The following is a 17,848-nucleotide window of genomic DNA, read 5'->3' as shown; positions in this document are numbered from 1 at the left end:
CAGTGATGAATTTCTATTTAATCCAATATCGAGTGTCACTACCTGAGATGCTACAGGCCTTCTGAGTCAAGCTAAGCAGAGATGTATAAACGATCAAATTACTGCAAGAATGACAGGAACCACTGGTTTTTTAGGAATCTGAGTTCTTCAGGTGTGTACGATAGGATTCAGAAAATGGTATGAGACTGTCATCACGGGGAAGATTGAATGTGATAATGCCTCTAGCAGACCTCAAAACAAAACAAAATAAAACAAACAAAATCGAAACCAAACAACAACCAACAAAAAAAGCCTGCCAAAAGACAGTGGATCTTAAGTTGTAAGAGGGTCTTAGACTTGGAAGGGCTTTGATAGCACCTAGTCTAACAATCTCACATTAAATACATGAAAAGGGAAGATCAGATGATTTATGTGACTTGTTTCCCAAAAATCACCAAGGAATTTGATAGCAGAACTAAGATTATACCCAGCTTTCTTGATTCTATCCTGAAGTCCTTTCCACTATACTAGGATTTTTCTCTTATCAGCCTCTGTCCCTACGAGTGCAGGCTGGGTAACAACCCTAGGCCTCCTCACTTTGTCCTCCCTGCTTGAAGCCTCATTAGTCTGGGTCACTTCGGGCTCCCATTCCAGGGCCTTGATGAATGGAAGAGTGGGGCACCAGAAAATAGCTCTTCAAATGAAGAGTGGCAAGCCAGAACCCACAAAAGCAGTGTGCTTCTCTCCTAAACAATATACAGATACTGGGAAAAGACCAGAGAAGCAGAGAAAGTGGGAAGCAGGAAAAATCCCACAGCTGACAACAGTTTGTTCAATAAATAGTTGGCACCAGTCAGCAGGAGCTCTTCTGCTCTGGGGACGTAAGCTGTCTCCTTTCTCTCATGACTTCGTGGGAGCAGGGCCACAGCAAACAAGCACAGCGATGGCTGGAGCAGAGCCCCAAGGAAAAACAGTGGCTCACAGAGCGCACAGAAGCATATCGGGAGCACCGAAAGGGAGGCTTCTTCTGAACCTTTCCTCGGACATTTATAAGCTCCGTGTCTTGCTATTTCCAAGTTTAGGAGGGTATTGGGAAACTCTCTTCGGGGCACCTGGGTGCTCAGATGGTTAAGTGTCTGCCTTCAGCCCAGATAATGATCCCTGATTGAGCCCTGGGAGCAAGCCCCCTGCTCAGCAGGGTGTCTCCTTCCTCTTCCTCTGCCCCTCCCCCTCCCCTGCTCACACTCTCTCAAATAAATAAAATCTTTTATTTATTTATTTATTTATTTATTTATTTATTTATTTATTTTAAGATTTTATTTATTCATTTGACAGACAGAGATCACAAGTAGGCAGAGAGGCAGGCAGAGAGAGAGGAGGAAGCAGGCTCCCCGCTGAGCAGAGAGCCCGACGTGGGGCTCGATCCCAGGACTCTGAGATCATGACCTGAGCCGAAGGCAGAGGCCCTAACCCACTGAGCCACCCAGGCGCCCCACAAATAAATAAAATCTTAAAGAAAAAGGAAACACTTAAATTTATATCTCAGTATTTATTGGATTAAAATGCATAAGCCAACTCACACTCAGTGGTTTTCAAACTTCACTATATTTAAAAATTACCTGAGAATCTTGTTAAAAATGCAGACTCTTGAGCCATACCGTATTTTTACATTATAACAAAACAGTGAGTTAATCCTTGGCTCAGGAAGCAGCATATTTTCAAATACTGTAGGTGATTCTGATGCATGCATTTCATGGACCACCAACCAGAACCTTTCTGGTAAAAGGTTATCACCAATTTGTTAGATAAACTCTAAAGTCCCCCTTTGTATGCCTGAACAAGGACAGTTTCTCCCTTTCCAGAGGTCCATGTGGCAGTCACAGAAAGTCATTCATACCATTACACGCCCACACCTCCCTATGTTGTAGTTGAGAGAGATGTTGCCTCAAGGCCAAGCAATGAGAGTAATGTTTCTTGATTCCACATGGAAAAGTGGTAATGTGGTGGACAGTTCTCAGGCCTGAGCTTTAAAAATATACTGCTATCTGAATCCTGTCTCAGTCCAAGGAAATCATAAGACCTGGGGGTGACGTCTGGGCATTTTTTTAGAAGCTCGCCAGGTAATATATCAAGCAGCTAAGGTTGAAAACCACTCATCTAAGGTAACAGACTCTGTAGAGATCATTACAGAAGTATCCACGGATATCTGGCCAACTAAATCTGGGAATGTCATCATTTGAGGGGTGTTTCAAGATACGTATCTTTTCCACAGAGCATATAGTTTAACTTTTTTAGGCAAGGTTTTTCATTAAAATTCATTTTTCTACAGAAATATATGTAATTCAGACATGTGCATCATATAAAGTCTCCCTTTCTTTACTTTCTTAACATTTAAGCACACCCAAACTGGCAGCCCCTATACCTACTCCACAGTTCTGGTTGCTGGACTGGAAATCCACTGTGAAAATCCACAAAGAGAAAAAGCAGCAGCGTTTGTCCCTGGGAGTCCATATTCTGAGACTGATCTCCCACACTGGATTCCACCTGATAACTCACATCTGGAAGCACCAAATCTAGAGGACAAGATATTACACAGTATTCTAACATAAGTAAAGCCCTCAGAATGCTGAGCAAATAAACAACCTATACCTCAAAGAAGGATCTGAGACAGATCTAAATTCAAACACTCCCTTCTCCTCCTGAACCTGTTTTTCTATCCATGTGATGGAAACAAAGAATAGGCACTCACAGAAGGAACATCAAAATAACAACTGGGTGTGCAAAATGCAAACCAAACAGCACTCCTTAGAACTTACTGGGAAACATTAGTATAATACATTTGCTGATTCCCCACACGACTTTCCCAGATAGATATCACTAGTAAGGGGCAGAGGTTAGAGTCAAACCTGAGTAACGATAATGACAACAGCTAATTTGTATTAAATGCTTACTACATGCCACTTATTATGTTAAATGCTTCACATGGACTATCTAAATATTTAGTCTTCTCAACAACGCTATGGCATAGGACCTATCCTTATATCATTTTACAGATTAAAAAAAGGCACCAATAGATTAAATACATTGCCCAACATGAGGCAGTAAGGTGGTGGAACTGTTTTAGACAGACTCAAAAATCTGTGTTCTTAACCACATTACTATATTGTATTTGTATCCCCAGGTAATCTGATGCCCTACAGTCACTTTCTAGCACCTTGATCCTTTAGAATACAATTATGATAGTCCTAAATTTCCACCCAGGTCCATACGGAGAAGAACCTCCATGTGGATTCTGGTTCTGTCCTTTACAGTAATGAGTGAGGAAAGGAGATGAGGGGACATTTTCTACATTACTCATTTCCAAAGTAAACTGAGCAAGTTCAGGCACTGTGAATTGGCAAAAAATGAAGGAAACCAACAAAGCATGAAAATAAAAATTGAAAGAGAAAAGGAGATATGGAGAGCCCTAGAGACTCAAATATTTATTCGCATGACATCCCACCTGTTAAGACCAGGCATTCTTTCTTCACAAAACCACTCACCTCCACAGACCCTATTTAAAGACACCCTCCTTTCACTGCACCCTCTGGAATAACTACTTACTCAAGAAAAAAATCCTTACTCTGAGGCTTACTTCCTAGAGAAGATTCTATCATTTCCCCTGAGATACTTCACCCCAGGAGGCTTCAGTCCTCTCATTCCAGGCACAGTTCTAGAATGCCTTTTCCCCACTGATCACCTTCCTCAGCATCCAGTTTACCAGACCTTCTAAATTTCAGAGGATTGTAGCAAACTAGTCAAGCTCAAGTCTGTAAACCTCCTAGATATCACCTCCTGGTTGCATATCCCTACTTTCCAGTTTTGTTTTTTGGTCCAGTTATTAAGTGTCCAACTTTCGGTGTGATTCACCCCAAGTTAATGTGGTTAGGATCTATATGAATACTATAACCAGCTTCCTAAGCTGATTACTGTGTGGTTTATACTCCTGCTTTGAATTTATATGGTGTTCTAATTTTTTATAAGTAATTTTATGTGCATTTTCTCATTTCACTAGAAAATATTTCTCTTCCACAATAGTTCAGTGATGTTACTGACCTTTCTAAAACCCCACAGTTGACAGATTAAGGTATGACAGAAACCCTCTGAACAAGTCATTACAAGATGGAGGCCTACTGACTATCTCAAGAGGACCAGGAAGAGAGGAGGCAGCAGAAGAAATGAGAGGAAAACCAGCATTAACAGGTAATACCAAAACAGTTAGGCTCTAATGCGTCTTTGACTATTGACCTCTTAGCCACACTTCATATAGATTCCCAAACTTAGACCCTTACCAGCGGCCCCCAACATAAACCATCAGATCACTGTCTCCTATTTTTCATGTACACCTGCTATTTATATTTCCTTGCATTTTTCTAATTTCCTCCAGGTTTCTTTATTCCTGTGCAAAGAGAGGGAGATATACCTCTATCCAAGTTGAGATCCAAACTGGGCACCATACACAAGTGGTATTTCTTCCAATCAATGAAATAAGAGGTATCTTTGAAGACAGTAGTAGTTGGCTGCTCCTGACCTGGCAATATCAGAGGCAGACCTGATGGTCCATATAGAAATATGTATAGTTGCTAAAGAAAACTACTAGATTTTAGTTTTTTATGACTATGTATTCATTTGCATAAAACAAACATAACACTGACCTGGTTCACACTCCCAGAAATAAACTAGGGTGCTAGATGATTACATATTCCTTTCCACATTGAATAGAGGTGTGAGGCACTAGAGAAGGTCCACTAGAATCCCTAGAAATTTATTCCGGGTTTAATAAGTGTGTGCTACAGGTATAGTATTGGGACAATTAGTTTATATATTCATCCTACTTATTCCATCGTAGGTTTGAGTGGTACTACAAGCTAAACACCATATTAAATTCAGAGGATACAAAGATGAATATCCAGATTTAATACCTTTGAGTTATCATATTTATAGTACTGGAGATACAGGTAAAAATCAGTAAAATATGGTGTGATACATACTAGAATAGAAGTATATACAAAGAAATATCTTTCAGTAAGTATCTGAGTATATTCAGATTAAGAAGGAAATTCCTTACCATCTCTAACCCTATTCTCTAACCAAGACCAAGGGGGCCAGGACCTCTGAAATGGTTTCCTTCTCTTGATTTCCCTCCTACCCTCACCCTCCCTTTTACCCAGGGTTTCTCCACCTTAGCACTACTGGCACTTTAAGTCAGATACTTGTTGTAGGGGCTGTCCTGTGAACTGTAGGATGTTTAGCAGTATCCCTGGCCTCTACCTACTAGATGCGAGTAGCAAGCTGCTCCTGAGTCATGACAGTCAAAAATTCCCCAGACATTCCCTAATGTCCCATGAGGGCGAAATTCTTCAGTTAAGAACTAATACTTAACCCTTTTTATCCCCTAAACCAAAGCTAAATAAACCAGAAATATTTTTTCCTTTATCTTTTTTTTGTTTTCATCCTCTTTTTAACAGGGTACACATGAAGAATTAAGTGTGAAGATTAAAATCCTCACCCGTAGGCACAATGAAAAGTCCCAGCAGAACAAGGCAAGACAGTACCCCTAAATGAAGTCGCTATCACAAATCCAAGACATCTACACAGGAGCTGAGGCCAACACATTCACTTTTTAGAGCCAGGGGAGCTTTAAGGTACTGCGAACTCAGTAAGAGTGGAGTGTCTGAAGAGTCAAAATTGTGTGACTATCTTTTCATTGGGTTGTTGAAACCATTTACATTTAATATAAGTACTGTTATGGTTGGGTTTAAATCTACCATCTTATTATGTGTTTTGCATTTGTTTCTTGTATTTCCCTCTTTTCTATTTTTGGATTCTATTTTGGACTTGGTATTTTTTATAATTCCATTTTTAACCTCCTTTTTTACTTATTCGTTTTAATTCTTTGTTGTAATAACTTAGGGATTGCTTTAGGCTTTATAGTATACAACTTTATCACCACCTACTTTTAAGTGATATTATAACAGTTAACACACATAAAGTATAAGAATCCTGCAAAAATACTTCCATTTTTCCCCTCTTGTTCTTCGTACTATTGTCACTCATTTTACTGTGACATAGCATATAAGTCTTATATACCGATGGCTATCAGGGCACCTGGGTGGTTCAGTGGGTTAAGCCTCTGCCTTGGGCCCAGGTCACGATCTCAGGGTCTTGGAATCGAGCCCCATATCAGGCTCTCTGCTGGCCGGGGAGCCTGCTTCCCCCTCTCTCTCTGCCTGCCTCTCTGCCCACTTGTGATCTCTCTGTCAAACAAATAAATAAAATCTTTAAAAATAAAAAAAAAATTTTTAAAGTCACTGTCTTTTAAAGAGATTTTTTTAAAAATACGACAAAAATCTTTTATATCTATTCACATAGTTATGGTCTCCAGTGCTCCTCTTTATTTGTGTAGATCCAGAATTCCATCTTCTGTCTGAAGCATTTCCTTTAACATTTCTTACAATATAGATCTGCTGGTGATTGAAATCTTTTGTACATCTGAAAAATTCTTTATTTTGCCTTTGTTTTTGAAAATATTTGCTTTTGGTATAGAATCCAGGTTAAGTTTTTGTTTTTGTTTTTACTATTTTAAAAATGTTGCTTCAGTGGCACCTGTGTGGCTCAGTTGGTTAAGTGTCTGACTCTTGATTTTGGTTCAGGTCATGTTCTCAGGGTCGTGAGATCAAGGCCCACCTTGGGCTCCATGCTAAGTGTTCAGCCTGCTTAAGATTTTCTCTCTCCCAGGGCACCTGGGTGGCTCAGTGGGTTAAAGCCTCTGCTTTCAGCTCAGGTCACAATCCTGGGGTCCTGGAATCGAGCCCCGCATTGGGCTCTCTGCTTGGTGGGGAACCTGCTTCCTCCTCTCTCTGTCTGCCTCTCCACCTACTTGTGATCTCTCTCTCTCTCTCTGTCAAATAAATAAATAAAAACACTTTAAAAAAAAAAAGAAGAAGAAGAAGAAATGTTATTAAAAAAAAAAAAAAAGATTCTCTCTCTCCCTCTCCAGGGGGCTGGGTGGTGAAGTGGGTTGAGCGTCTGACTCTTGGTTTCAGCTCAGGTCATGATCTCAGGGTCCTGAGACTGAGCCCTGTGTTGGGTTCTGTACTCAGTGGAGAGTCTGCTGGAGAGTCTCTCTCTTTCCCTGCCCCTCCCACGTTCTCTAAAATAAATAAATCTTTAAAAGTGGGGGAGGGGCACCTGGGTGGTTCAGGTTAAGCAACTACTTTCAGCTCATATCGGAGTCCTGGAATCGAGTCCCGCATCGGGGTGGGGGGGGGCGTGCCTGCTCAGTGGGGAGTCTGCTTCTCCCTCTGACCCTCTCCCCTCTCATGCTCTAACTCATTCTCTCTCAAATAAATAAATAAAATCTTTAAAAAAAAACAAAAAGATTCTCCCTCTCCCTCTGCCCCTCCACCCCCCGCTCATGTGCTCTCTCTTAAAAAGAATAAAAATAAAAAATAAAATAAAAACGTTGCTTCACTTTCTTCTAGCTTAGTTTCCAATGAGAAATCTTAATTCTCATCTTGGTTCCCCAGTATGTTATATATGTCTTTTTACCTTAGTCTCTTTTAAAGTTTTTTTTCTTTATTATTGGCTTTAACCAATTTGATTATGATGTATCTTGATATAATTTTATTCAAGTTTCTTATGTTTAAAGTTTGTTGATCTTCTTGCATTTGTAGATTTATACTTTTCATCAAATTTAGAAATTGGGGGAATATTATTTCCTCAAATATTTTATCTGCCCTCCCTCCCTGCAGGAATCCAATTACATGTCTCTAAATTAGGCCACTTGAAGTTATCCCACAGTTCACTGAAGCTTTGTTCACTTTTTTAGTCTTTTTTGGGTTTCATTTTAGTTTCTATTGCCATGTCTTCAAGCTCACTAATATTTTCCTCTGCAATGTGTACATCTGTCACTGATCTCATCCAGTGTATTTTCATCCTAAAAGTTGTAATTTCTATGTCTGGTTGTTCAATTTGGGTGCTTTTTATAGCTTTTGTCTCTTTACTTAAGATGTTCAATATTTTCCTCTCACACCTTGAATATATGGATACAGTTATACCTGTCTTAATGTCCCTGTTTACAATCCTTTATTATCTATGTCATTTCTGGGCAGTTCTCATTGACCAATTTTTTTTCTTTCATTATGGGTCCTATTTTCCTGTTTGTTTGCATGCCAAGTAATTTTTTATTGGATGCCCAGCATTATGAAGTTTATCTGGTCAAATGCAGGACATTTTTGTATTCCTGTAAATATTCTTGAACTTTTTTCCTCAAACACTATAAAGTTACTTAGGAATAGTTTGAGCCTTTTGGATCTTACTTTCAAGCTTTGTTAGGTGGGACCAGGGAAGCTAGGGCTAGGGCTAACTCCTCCACTATATTCAGGCAAAACCTTCTTAGGACTCCAACTGATACTTTATGAAATACGAGGTTTTCCATCCTGCCTCATAGGAACAGAAACCATTCCCAGGTCTGTGTGTACTCCAGGAATTCTCCTCTGTCTGGAGCTCTCTCTGTATATTCATCTCCTCTTTGGTACTCTATAAGTTCTAGCTCTCTGAACCTCCCTAAACTCTGAAATTTGTCTTCTCAACTCAGAGAGATCACTAGACTCTAGCTGGGTATAACCACCCTATGAAGTTCTCTCTAGGTAGTACAGTGGTACAACACAGGGTTTGTTCGTATCTCCTCTCTCTAGACCCACTGTCCTATACTATCTATTGTTAATATAACTTGTCCATTTTTTAATTTGTTCATGGTAGGAAGTTGGATCCAGTCCCTGTTATTTGTTCTTGGCTGGAAGTAGAATTTCTGAAATTGACATAATCTCATGGGCTTTGATAGCTTCTTTGCTTTCCAGATTAACGTAAGATACCCAGGCTCATCTTGTAGATTTACTTTTTTTAAAGATTTTATTTATTTATTTGAGAGAGAGCATGCATAGGAGTGGCAGAGGAGGGAGACAGTGGAATGAGAAGGGAAGAGGGGGGGAGAGAAGCAGACTCCCCACTGGGCAGAGAGCCCCATGTGGGACTCGATCCCAGGACCCTAGGATCATGACCTGAGCCGAAGACAGATGCTTAACTGATTGAGCCACCCAGGCGCCCCTTATCTTGTACATTTCTACTTTAGACCTGGAATCAGTCATTCCTCCTTTTTAGTGAGCAATGACATTTAGAGAACACATTCTAGGTACTAGGGAGTGCTCATTGTTCCTACACTTGTTTGTTTTTTGTTTATTTAGCAGACAAAGCTAAGAAATATATAATTTCAAAGGTCAGAAAACTTGGGGGTACACACTGGTATCTTCAATTCCACTTTAAAATTACTTAAAATTTTTTTTATTTCAAAATAAAAATATTTTTTGAATTTATACTCCTGTATCTGTTATCTTATGCTACAAATTTTGGTTCCCAACAATGTTAATGTAATTACTTGCTTTATAATAAGTAAGTATATAATAATTTTAGTGTAATACCAATGTTATTACTACGAATCAAGGTCACTAAATGAATTTCAAGAGTGCTTTACAGTTCACTTTATTCTTAGAGTATATCCTACCAAGAATGTACATCAAAACAGTATGTTCTAAAGTCAGCTGAACTAATCTTTTTACTGTATGAATTATGACATTAATCTATATGGGTAAGTTCATTATCTTTTATCTTGAGAAATACTTTTACAGGCTCTGGGATTCCAGCTTGATTTTTTTAGTTTCAGGACATTAACACTATTATACTACTACATCCTGTTGGAATGGGGAAGTCAGCTGCAATTTGTTTCTCTTTTGAAGAAAATCCATCTTTCTTAGCTGATTTTTCTTCTTGTTTTTGATTTTCTACAGGTATATATATCTTTTTACTTATCCTGCTTGATTATTGAGCTCTAAAATCTGTTTTAGTTGCTTCCGCCATTAGTTCTTTAAAGACTGTTTCTGCCCCATTTTCTCTCTTCCCCTTTGGGATGGAAATTAAATGTACATTAAATGATCTCATTGTTTCCTCCCACCTGTTAACTTCTCTTCTGTATTTTCCATACTTTTGTCTCTCTTTACTTTATTTTACTAGTTTTTGCTATCCTCATCTTTTACTTTACAAATTCACTTATGCTATATCTAATCTGTTGTTAAACCTATTTAATTTCAATATTGGTCATTGTCTTTTTTGATTCTACAATTTCTGTTTGGTTCTTTTAAAAATTTTGTCACATTTTATAGTTTACAGTTTCCTGGCAAGATTTTTTTTTTTTTAAGATTTTATTTATTTGACAGAGAGAGATCACAAGTGGACAGAGAGGCAAGCAGAGAGAGAGAGAAGAGGAAACAGGCTCCCTGCGGAGCAGAGAGCCCAATGTGGGACTCGATCCCAGGACCCTGAGATCATGAGCTGAAAGCAGCGGCTTAACCCACTGAGCCACCCAGGTGCCCCTCCCTGGCAAGATTTTTAAGCTTGGCTTTCAATTTCATAAGCATCGTAAACATAATTTTTTATTTTTAAAGTCAATGTCTGATATTACCCATATCTGGAGTCCCAGTGGGTGCTTCTGTTGCTTCTGTTTTTGCTAGCTTTTGTTCATGTTCCCTTGTGCACTCTTGTACCTAGGTGTGGGGGTGTGTGTGTATGACAGAGAGAAAGACAGAAATGTGCACATGAGCTGGACATTTTGAGAAAGCATCTGTTAAATAATTTGAAGCACAGATGTGGTCATCTATCTACCTAGAAAGAATTTTTGTTTGCTTCTACAGGGCACCTGGGAGAATTAGAAATCTAGAATCATCTTAATCCATTCTGAAAGCTTAAGATTTTCTAGACTTCCCAGATGACCCAAAAAATATATGAGCTCATGTGAAGGATGGTTTATTTCAGATTCACCTTACTCCATAAAGTGTAACCTTTTAGTTATCCCTGCCCAAAACAAGAGGAACTTTTAACAGCACCCCAGCTCAGCAAGCCCTAAACTCTTTGGCTTTTTTGTCCTACATCAATTTAGAAGTGCGTCTTAGCCTCTAGGCTGCTGGCTTTAATTTGCAAATGACCTTAGGGCAAAAGCAGCCCCCAATGTTGGGTTCAAGCTTTCTGTGATTCCTGTTTTCTCCTATGTTGGCCTAGAAATTTCTCCCTACTCACTAGCTCTTAGATTCTTTTATGATGTTTTAATATTTCACACAGCATTTGTCCTCAATGGGAGGGTGGGTCTAAATTACCTAGTTTGCCATTTTCAGAAACTGAAATCCTACCAGAGTTTTCTGTTAGCTCTCTTTCTCTTCACTAAAACATCACCTCCCTAGAGTCTCCTTTGGCTATAATATTTAAGTAACTTCCCTATCATTATCTCTTTACCTACTTTATTTTATCTTTACTGTACTTATCACTACCTGACATTTATTTATTAAAATGTCCCACTAAGGGGCGCCTGGGTGGCTCAGTCAGTTAAGCGACTGCCTTTGGCTCAGGTCATGATCCTGGATCTCAGGATCAAGTCCCGCATCTGGCTCCCTGCTCAGTGGGGAGTCTGCTTCTCCCTCTGACCCTCCCCCCTCTTGTGCTCTCTCTCATTCTCTCTCTTTCAAATAAATAAAATAAAATAAAATGTCTCACTAAATGTAAAGTTCAAGAAGATAGAAAATGTGCCTTATTCCCTCTGGGGAATGGGATGGGGAGGAAGGAGAAATTTTTATATTTTACTTTATACTCTTCTATATGACCTAGATATTAAGGTTTTTAAAATCCAAGAGTCCATGCATAATCTTTATCACCATCCCGCTCCTTCCTCCTCCCTAATGATATTTTCAGCTGACATTTATTCCATGACCTTCGCCTTCTTCTGTTCTTATTCTTTACACTCTACTATATATAACTACATTTACTCATATAGCTTCAGTCATATAACAATAATACCTAATATTTATTGAACACTTATTAAATGTCAGGCAGTATGCTAGGAGCCTCACACAGATTACTATATAATCAGTCCTAAAACAAACAAATCACAAAGGGTAACTATAACAACAACAAAACCTTTGCAAGGGGAAATAAATAATTCTACCAAGTAGCATTATGTCTGTTTTAAAGCTGATGAAATGAAAGCTTAGGCTGTGAGTAAGCTGCATAACGTCACAGCCCATTAGCGGTGAACCCGGCACTCACACTCTCGAGCCACGCTCTAGCCAGCACGGCGCTACACTAAATCCATGGGGCAAATGTTGACGCTCAAAAATCTATCTCTAAATCTGATCACTTCCAATTTCCAAACCAAAATTTCTATGTAGCTGCTTGCCATTTTCTTTTTTTTTTTTTTTTTTTTTTTTTTTTTTTAAAGATTTTATTTATTTATTTGAAACAGAGAGAGAGATCACAAGTATGCAGAGAGGCAGGCATAGAGAGAGAGAGGAGAAAGCAGGCTCCCCGCTGAGCAGAGAGCCCGATGCGGGCCTCGATCCCAGGACCCTGAGATCATGACCTGAGCCGAAGGCAGAGGCTTAACCCACTGAGCCACCCAGGCGCCCTGCTTGCCATTTTCAAGGGACATCCTGCAGGAACCATAAACGTGTTTAAACCTCAGCTAATCTTCTTTACCTTCCAAATCTGCCATTTATGATTTGTTTCTAATTGACAGTATCATTATTCTATCAGCCATCTATGGAAATGTTTTTAAACAGCTTACTGAGTTTTAAAGATAACACATAACATACAATTTACCCATTTGAAGTGCACAGTTAAATAGGTCATAGTATATTAAAAAAAATTGTGCAACCATCACCACCATCAATTTTAGACCATTTTTATCACCTCCTAAAAAATCCCTCTCCATCCACTTTCTGTCTCTATAGATTTGCCTCTTCTGGATGTAGAAATCTGGACATCAACTTTGGCCATTCCCTGCCCCTAATCTCTCCCGACCCTAACAATGAATTGGTTGCCTCATTATGTTGATTACTTCCAATGATAAGTTTCTCTTTTCCACGCTCCTCACACTTTTAACTGAGGCAAGCATTATCTCTTGCTGAGGTCACTTATGAATTTATGTAGTGATTACTGACTTCTCTCTCCTACCCCACTGCATAATGCTGCCTGAGACTCCTAAAACATCCAATGGTTTCCCACTATAAAGACAATGAAGTTTACCCTCCTTAGTGTGACACACAAGAGCCATGTTCAACTCCAGCTACTTTCCCAGCCTCATCTCTCCGGCTTGCACCATTCATTTCATGCTTCATTCATACTAAATTACATGACAAGCATGTGGCACATGTGTCACATTTTATAGTTTTCAGTTTTTTGGAAAAATTCTCAAGCTTGGCTTTCATACTGGATTTTTATTTTTATACAAATCATACTGGCTTCTAGGCACAGAGTTTATATGCCAAGGTTTTTTTTTGAATTGAGATATAAAAATTCATTTTTTTCAGGGTGCTTGGGTGGCCTAGTCAATTAAGTGCCCAACTCTTGATTTCAGTGCAGGTGATGAGCTCAGGGTCATGGCATTGAGTCCTGCATTGGGCTCTATGCTCAGCTCAGAGTCCGCTTGTCCTTCTTGCTCTGCTCCTACCCCCACTCACTGTCTCTCTTGCTCTCTATAATAAATAAAATCTTTAAAAAATTCATTTTTCAAGACAATGAATTTGAAGATTTTAATGGACTCTGTCATCAAAAGGATATGGAAACCGAAGAAATCCTATTCAGCTGGTTGGGAAAGACCTTTGGGCAGGGACACAGAGCAGCAGCTGGAGTCAGTATCAGCTCTCCCAGCAAGCCCATGCCAGCCATGTCATCAGGGATGAAAAGCATTACTGGATGTCCTAGGACAGGATGGATTCTGCTGCAGAGTAATTCAGCTGTAGCAAATTTTGGTTTACTGTGAAAAAACAGGTAAGACAAATTTAGCTTTTTTGGTTCTTAAGATTTTTTTTTTTTTTTTTTTTAAGTAAGCTCCACGATTGGGTGCCTGTCTGGCTCAGTTGGTAGAGTGTGCAACTCTTAATCTTGGGGTTGTGAGTTTGAGCCCCACACTGGGTGTAGAGATTACCTAAAATAAAATAATCTTTAAACATAAATAAATAAATAAAAGTAGGCTCCACGCCCAACAAAGACTTTCCTCTCTCTTTAAACTGATGAGGTCATTCAGGAAGATATGTCCACAAACACTGGCTCAGAGGCTTAAACTTTTTCGGTAAATCTGTTAATGAGCTGTCTACCTGTAAAGATTGTATGATAGCAGAGGACTACAAAAGAAAGTTAAGGTTGGGGGTTTTGTTTCCTGCACATATTAAAGAATTAAAAAAATCTGATCTGAATTGTAATTCTGATTAAGAGTGAAACTAAAAAGCCACGAGGAGTCTCTTCAAGCCTTAAGATCCTATGACTAACAGTGATGATTCAGGGCATACAAATGGACTTGAAAACTACTGAATAAAGAATAAATGAGTTGATCTTAATAATAAATTAGTCTTGGGGCGCCTGGGTGGCTCAGTGAATTAAATCCTCTGCCTTCGGCTCAGGTTGTGATCCCAGGGTCCTGGGATGCGCCCCACATTGGGCTCTCTGCTTGGCAGGGAGCCTGCTTCCCTTCCTCTCTCTCTGCCTGCCTCTCTGCCTTCTTGTGATCTCTGTCTGTCAAATAAATACATAAAATATTTTTTAAAAATTAGTCTTTTTCTTGCTATAATGCACATTCACTTTGGATTCTGTGGTAAATGGACAGCACAGGAAGGCAAGACAGAGGGTTCTATTCCATTTATTTACCATCTTCTCCATGGATTTTTTCTTTTTTTTTTTTTTTTTTTGTAGTTTGAAGGAGGTGGAGGTAGAAAGAGGATTTCCAAACATATGCAAAATGCTGATGCACAAATAATAACATACAAAAAATTCCTTTCTATTCATACTATCTTTCTATCCAAGAGTTCAGGTAACTATCTAAAGTCATTCCTCTCTTCTCATATGTAAATAAGAATGAAATTAGCAGGGTTTGTTTGGTTTCATTTACAGATGGGAAAGAGAAGGGACATATCCTTGGGTCAATTAGAATATATTCAAGAAACCAGAAATAGGGGCGCCTGGGTGGCTCAGTGGGTTAAAGCCTCTGCCTTCAGCTTGGGTCATGATCCCAGGGTCCTGGGATCGAGCCCCGCGTCGGGCTCTCTGCTCAGCGGGGAGCCTGCTTCCTCTCTGCCTGCCTCTCTGTCTGTCAAATAAATAAATAAATAAATCTTAAAAAAAAGAAACCAGAAATAATAAATGTTTTCAATACAAATAGTTTCAAAATTTTACTTCTACTTTTCTGACAGAGAATCTGATACCTGGCACTAAGAAATGACAAGTGAGGCTACTTTCAATTTCTACCCACATTCATACTCATAACAGGAGATTAAAACGTGGAGAAGGACCACAGTGCTTTTACCCTTCACCTCACATAATGCTGATAGCTTATAACAAGAGCAATTCCATTCGACAGGTTCAAAGTGGGTTCATTCTTTGTCCTGCAAAGCAAAGAAAAACTAAGCCATATTTCAGAGATTCTAAAACCAATCTTTACATGATACAAATTCTGGCCCATGACTCCCATCACCCCCAAAGGTTACTAGAATTCAATAACCGATTAACCAAGGGGAAAATGGCAACTTTTAAGATCAGCCACTCAAGGGAGAGGAAAAGAAATGAAATGTTTAGATGAATCTACTTGCTCATTAAAAGCTAACATGGGAAAAGAAATTTATTCAATGTGAAAAAAAAATCTAACATAGAATAAGAAAATGTGGGGCTCTCAGAAAATTAGTTTCAGGGTGAGTTTGGGTCGAGAGGTCAAACTGTGGGGCACCTATGTGGGTGATATAGCTGGTTGAGCATCCAACTCTTGATTTCAGCTCAGGTCATGATCTCATGGTCCTGAGATCAAGGCTTTCCTGGAGTCCCGCATCAGGGTCTGCGTTCAGCATGGAGTCACTTGGGTTTCTCTTACCCTTTGCCCCTCCCTCCCACACATAGGTGCATAGGTGCACTCTTTCTCTCTAAAATAAACAAATCTTAAAAAAAAAAAAGTCAAATTGTGAAGCTACTAGAAACAGTACAATAATGACTGAGAAAAACTATAAATCCACAGCATAAACTTAAGCCATGGATTTAAGGACTTACCCAAAGACTTCCACAGAAAGGACTCCATCCACCTTTACACTGAAATTAAACTTAATCTGCAAAGTAAATGGAGTATGAGATTTAACACGAACCAGGACAGAGATTAAAAACTTTCATACTTAATTCCCAAAGGGGAAGATATTCTTTATATCTACTTTGTTTTACTTGTCCTTTCCTTGAACATAATATAATTAATACAATTACCATTTATCTGTGCTCAAATTCTGCATCTCAAATAAATTGAGTCCTAGACTTCAATTCCAAGTGGCCACAGATTATCACAAGAATGAACCCACTTTGAACCTGTCGAATCAACCCTTTGTTCTCTGCTCTTCTCCCAATGTTATCTCTTCTCCCCCTTAAAGGAACTATCAATTTTTCTCTCTATTCTTTCCACTGTTTTTGTACATAGAACATTCAATGCTTTTTCCTTTGCTTTTTCTTCCCCTGCCCCTCTCTGACTTTTGTCCTCCCTCCAATTCACTTCACTGTTCTAATTATTTCCTACCTTTGACCTACATTTTTCTTTCTGTGTAACATAACGGGTAATCAAGAACTCTAGAGCCAGACTGCCTGAATTCAAATCCTGGCTCTGCAAGTTACTTAACCTCTCTACCATAGTTTCCTCAGCTATAAAATGGGAAGATGCTGATAAAACCTACTTCACAAGGGCTGCTGCATGGGGTGAGTGAGTGAGTGTGTGGAAAGCACTCAGAATGGTAACTGGCATAATAAGCACTGAACCCTGCTGAAGACAGAAAAAGTAGAAAGCTAGCAAGAGAAGAAAAGGAGAAGTTAAAAAGCATACTTAAGGGTGTGCATCCCTATAAACATACCTAATTACAGCTAATAATAAAAATTATAGCTCTCGGGGCACCTGGGTGGCTCAGTGGGTTAAGCCTCTGCTTTCAGCTCAGGTCATGATCCTGGGGTCCTGGGATCGAGCCCCGCATCAGGCTCTCTGCTCAGCGGGGACCCTGCTTCCACCTCCCTCTCTGCCTGCCTCTCTGCCTATTGTCATCTCTGCCTGTCAAATAAATAAATAAAATCTTTAAAAAAAATTATAGCTCTCCAAAGTTTGAAGCACTTTTTCAGAATTTCCTGATTTGCTCTTCTGGTCACTTCGGAAAAGAAGAAGATGGTCAGCCAGGTTCATTATCCAGATTTAATAGAAAAATGAAGTACAGAGGAGGGAAAAAAATGAATCTAAACTGATAGAGTAAAACAGTAAGGAAGTAAAAACAAGAACACAAGGAAAGCTCTATATCCAAGGGCTCTCAGCTATGTCCATAACATGACCAACATCAACACTGTGTTAGGGACAAAGAAATCAAGTCAATTCAATAATAAAAGTTGTAATCATTATCATGGAAAGAAAGTGGACCAACCATATCATTTCATCTCCTACAGAGTAGAGGTCTCCTAAAGACGACAAGAAAAGCATCACTGTGCCAAAGAACAGCTTACCTTAGGGTGTACCATGACAATTTTATGTAAAAAATTCTTTATCACCAGACTATCTGTCATCAGAGTTCTGGGCTTTTCATCAACCTGCAACAACACAACAAAAACATCCACCACACATACACAAACCCAGGAGCACAAATAAATTAAATTATGGTATTTCTTGGGGCATCTGGATGGTACAGTCGGTTGAGCATTTGACTTTTGGTTTCAGCTCAGGTCATGATCTCGGGGTGGT

At 39.2% G+C, this 17,848-nt stretch overlaps 1 protein-coding gene across 7 annotated transcripts in view; it reads right to left on the bottom strand.

Moving 5' to 3' along the window:
- Nucleotides 1-17,848, bottom strand: part of C10H11orf80 (chromosome 10 C11orf80 homolog) — a 114,711-nt gene that overhangs the window by 24,550 nt on the left and 72,313 nt on the right. For all 7 annotated transcript variants that reach the window (XM_047693167.1, XM_047693168.1, XM_047693170.1 and 4 more), the window contains 6 exons: nucleotides 17,614-17,697; nucleotides 16,147-16,202; nucleotides 15,423-15,494; nucleotides 13,678-13,873; nucleotides 4,442-4,592; nucleotides 2,406-2,552 (listed from right to left, as the gene is read on the bottom strand). In XM_047693167.1, the coding sequence (XP_047549123.1) occupies nucleotides 2,406-2,552; nucleotides 4,442-4,592; nucleotides 13,678-13,873; nucleotides 15,423-15,494; nucleotides 16,147-16,202; nucleotides 17,614-17,697 (706 nt within the window). The remainder of the gene's footprint in view (nucleotides 1-2,405; nucleotides 2,553-4,441; nucleotides 4,593-13,677; nucleotides 13,874-15,422; nucleotides 15,495-16,146; nucleotides 16,203-17,613; nucleotides 17,698-17,848) is intronic.

Source organism: Lutra lutra, chromosome 10, assembly GCF_902655055.1.
Source record: "Lutra lutra chromosome 10, mLutLut1.2, whole genome shotgun sequence".
Taxonomy (NCBI): domain Eukaryota; kingdom Metazoa; phylum Chordata; class Mammalia; order Carnivora; family Mustelidae; genus Lutra; species Lutra lutra.
The sequence above is the reverse complement of the archived record's forward strand: the minus strand, read 5'-3'. Positions and strand labels throughout refer to the sequence as shown.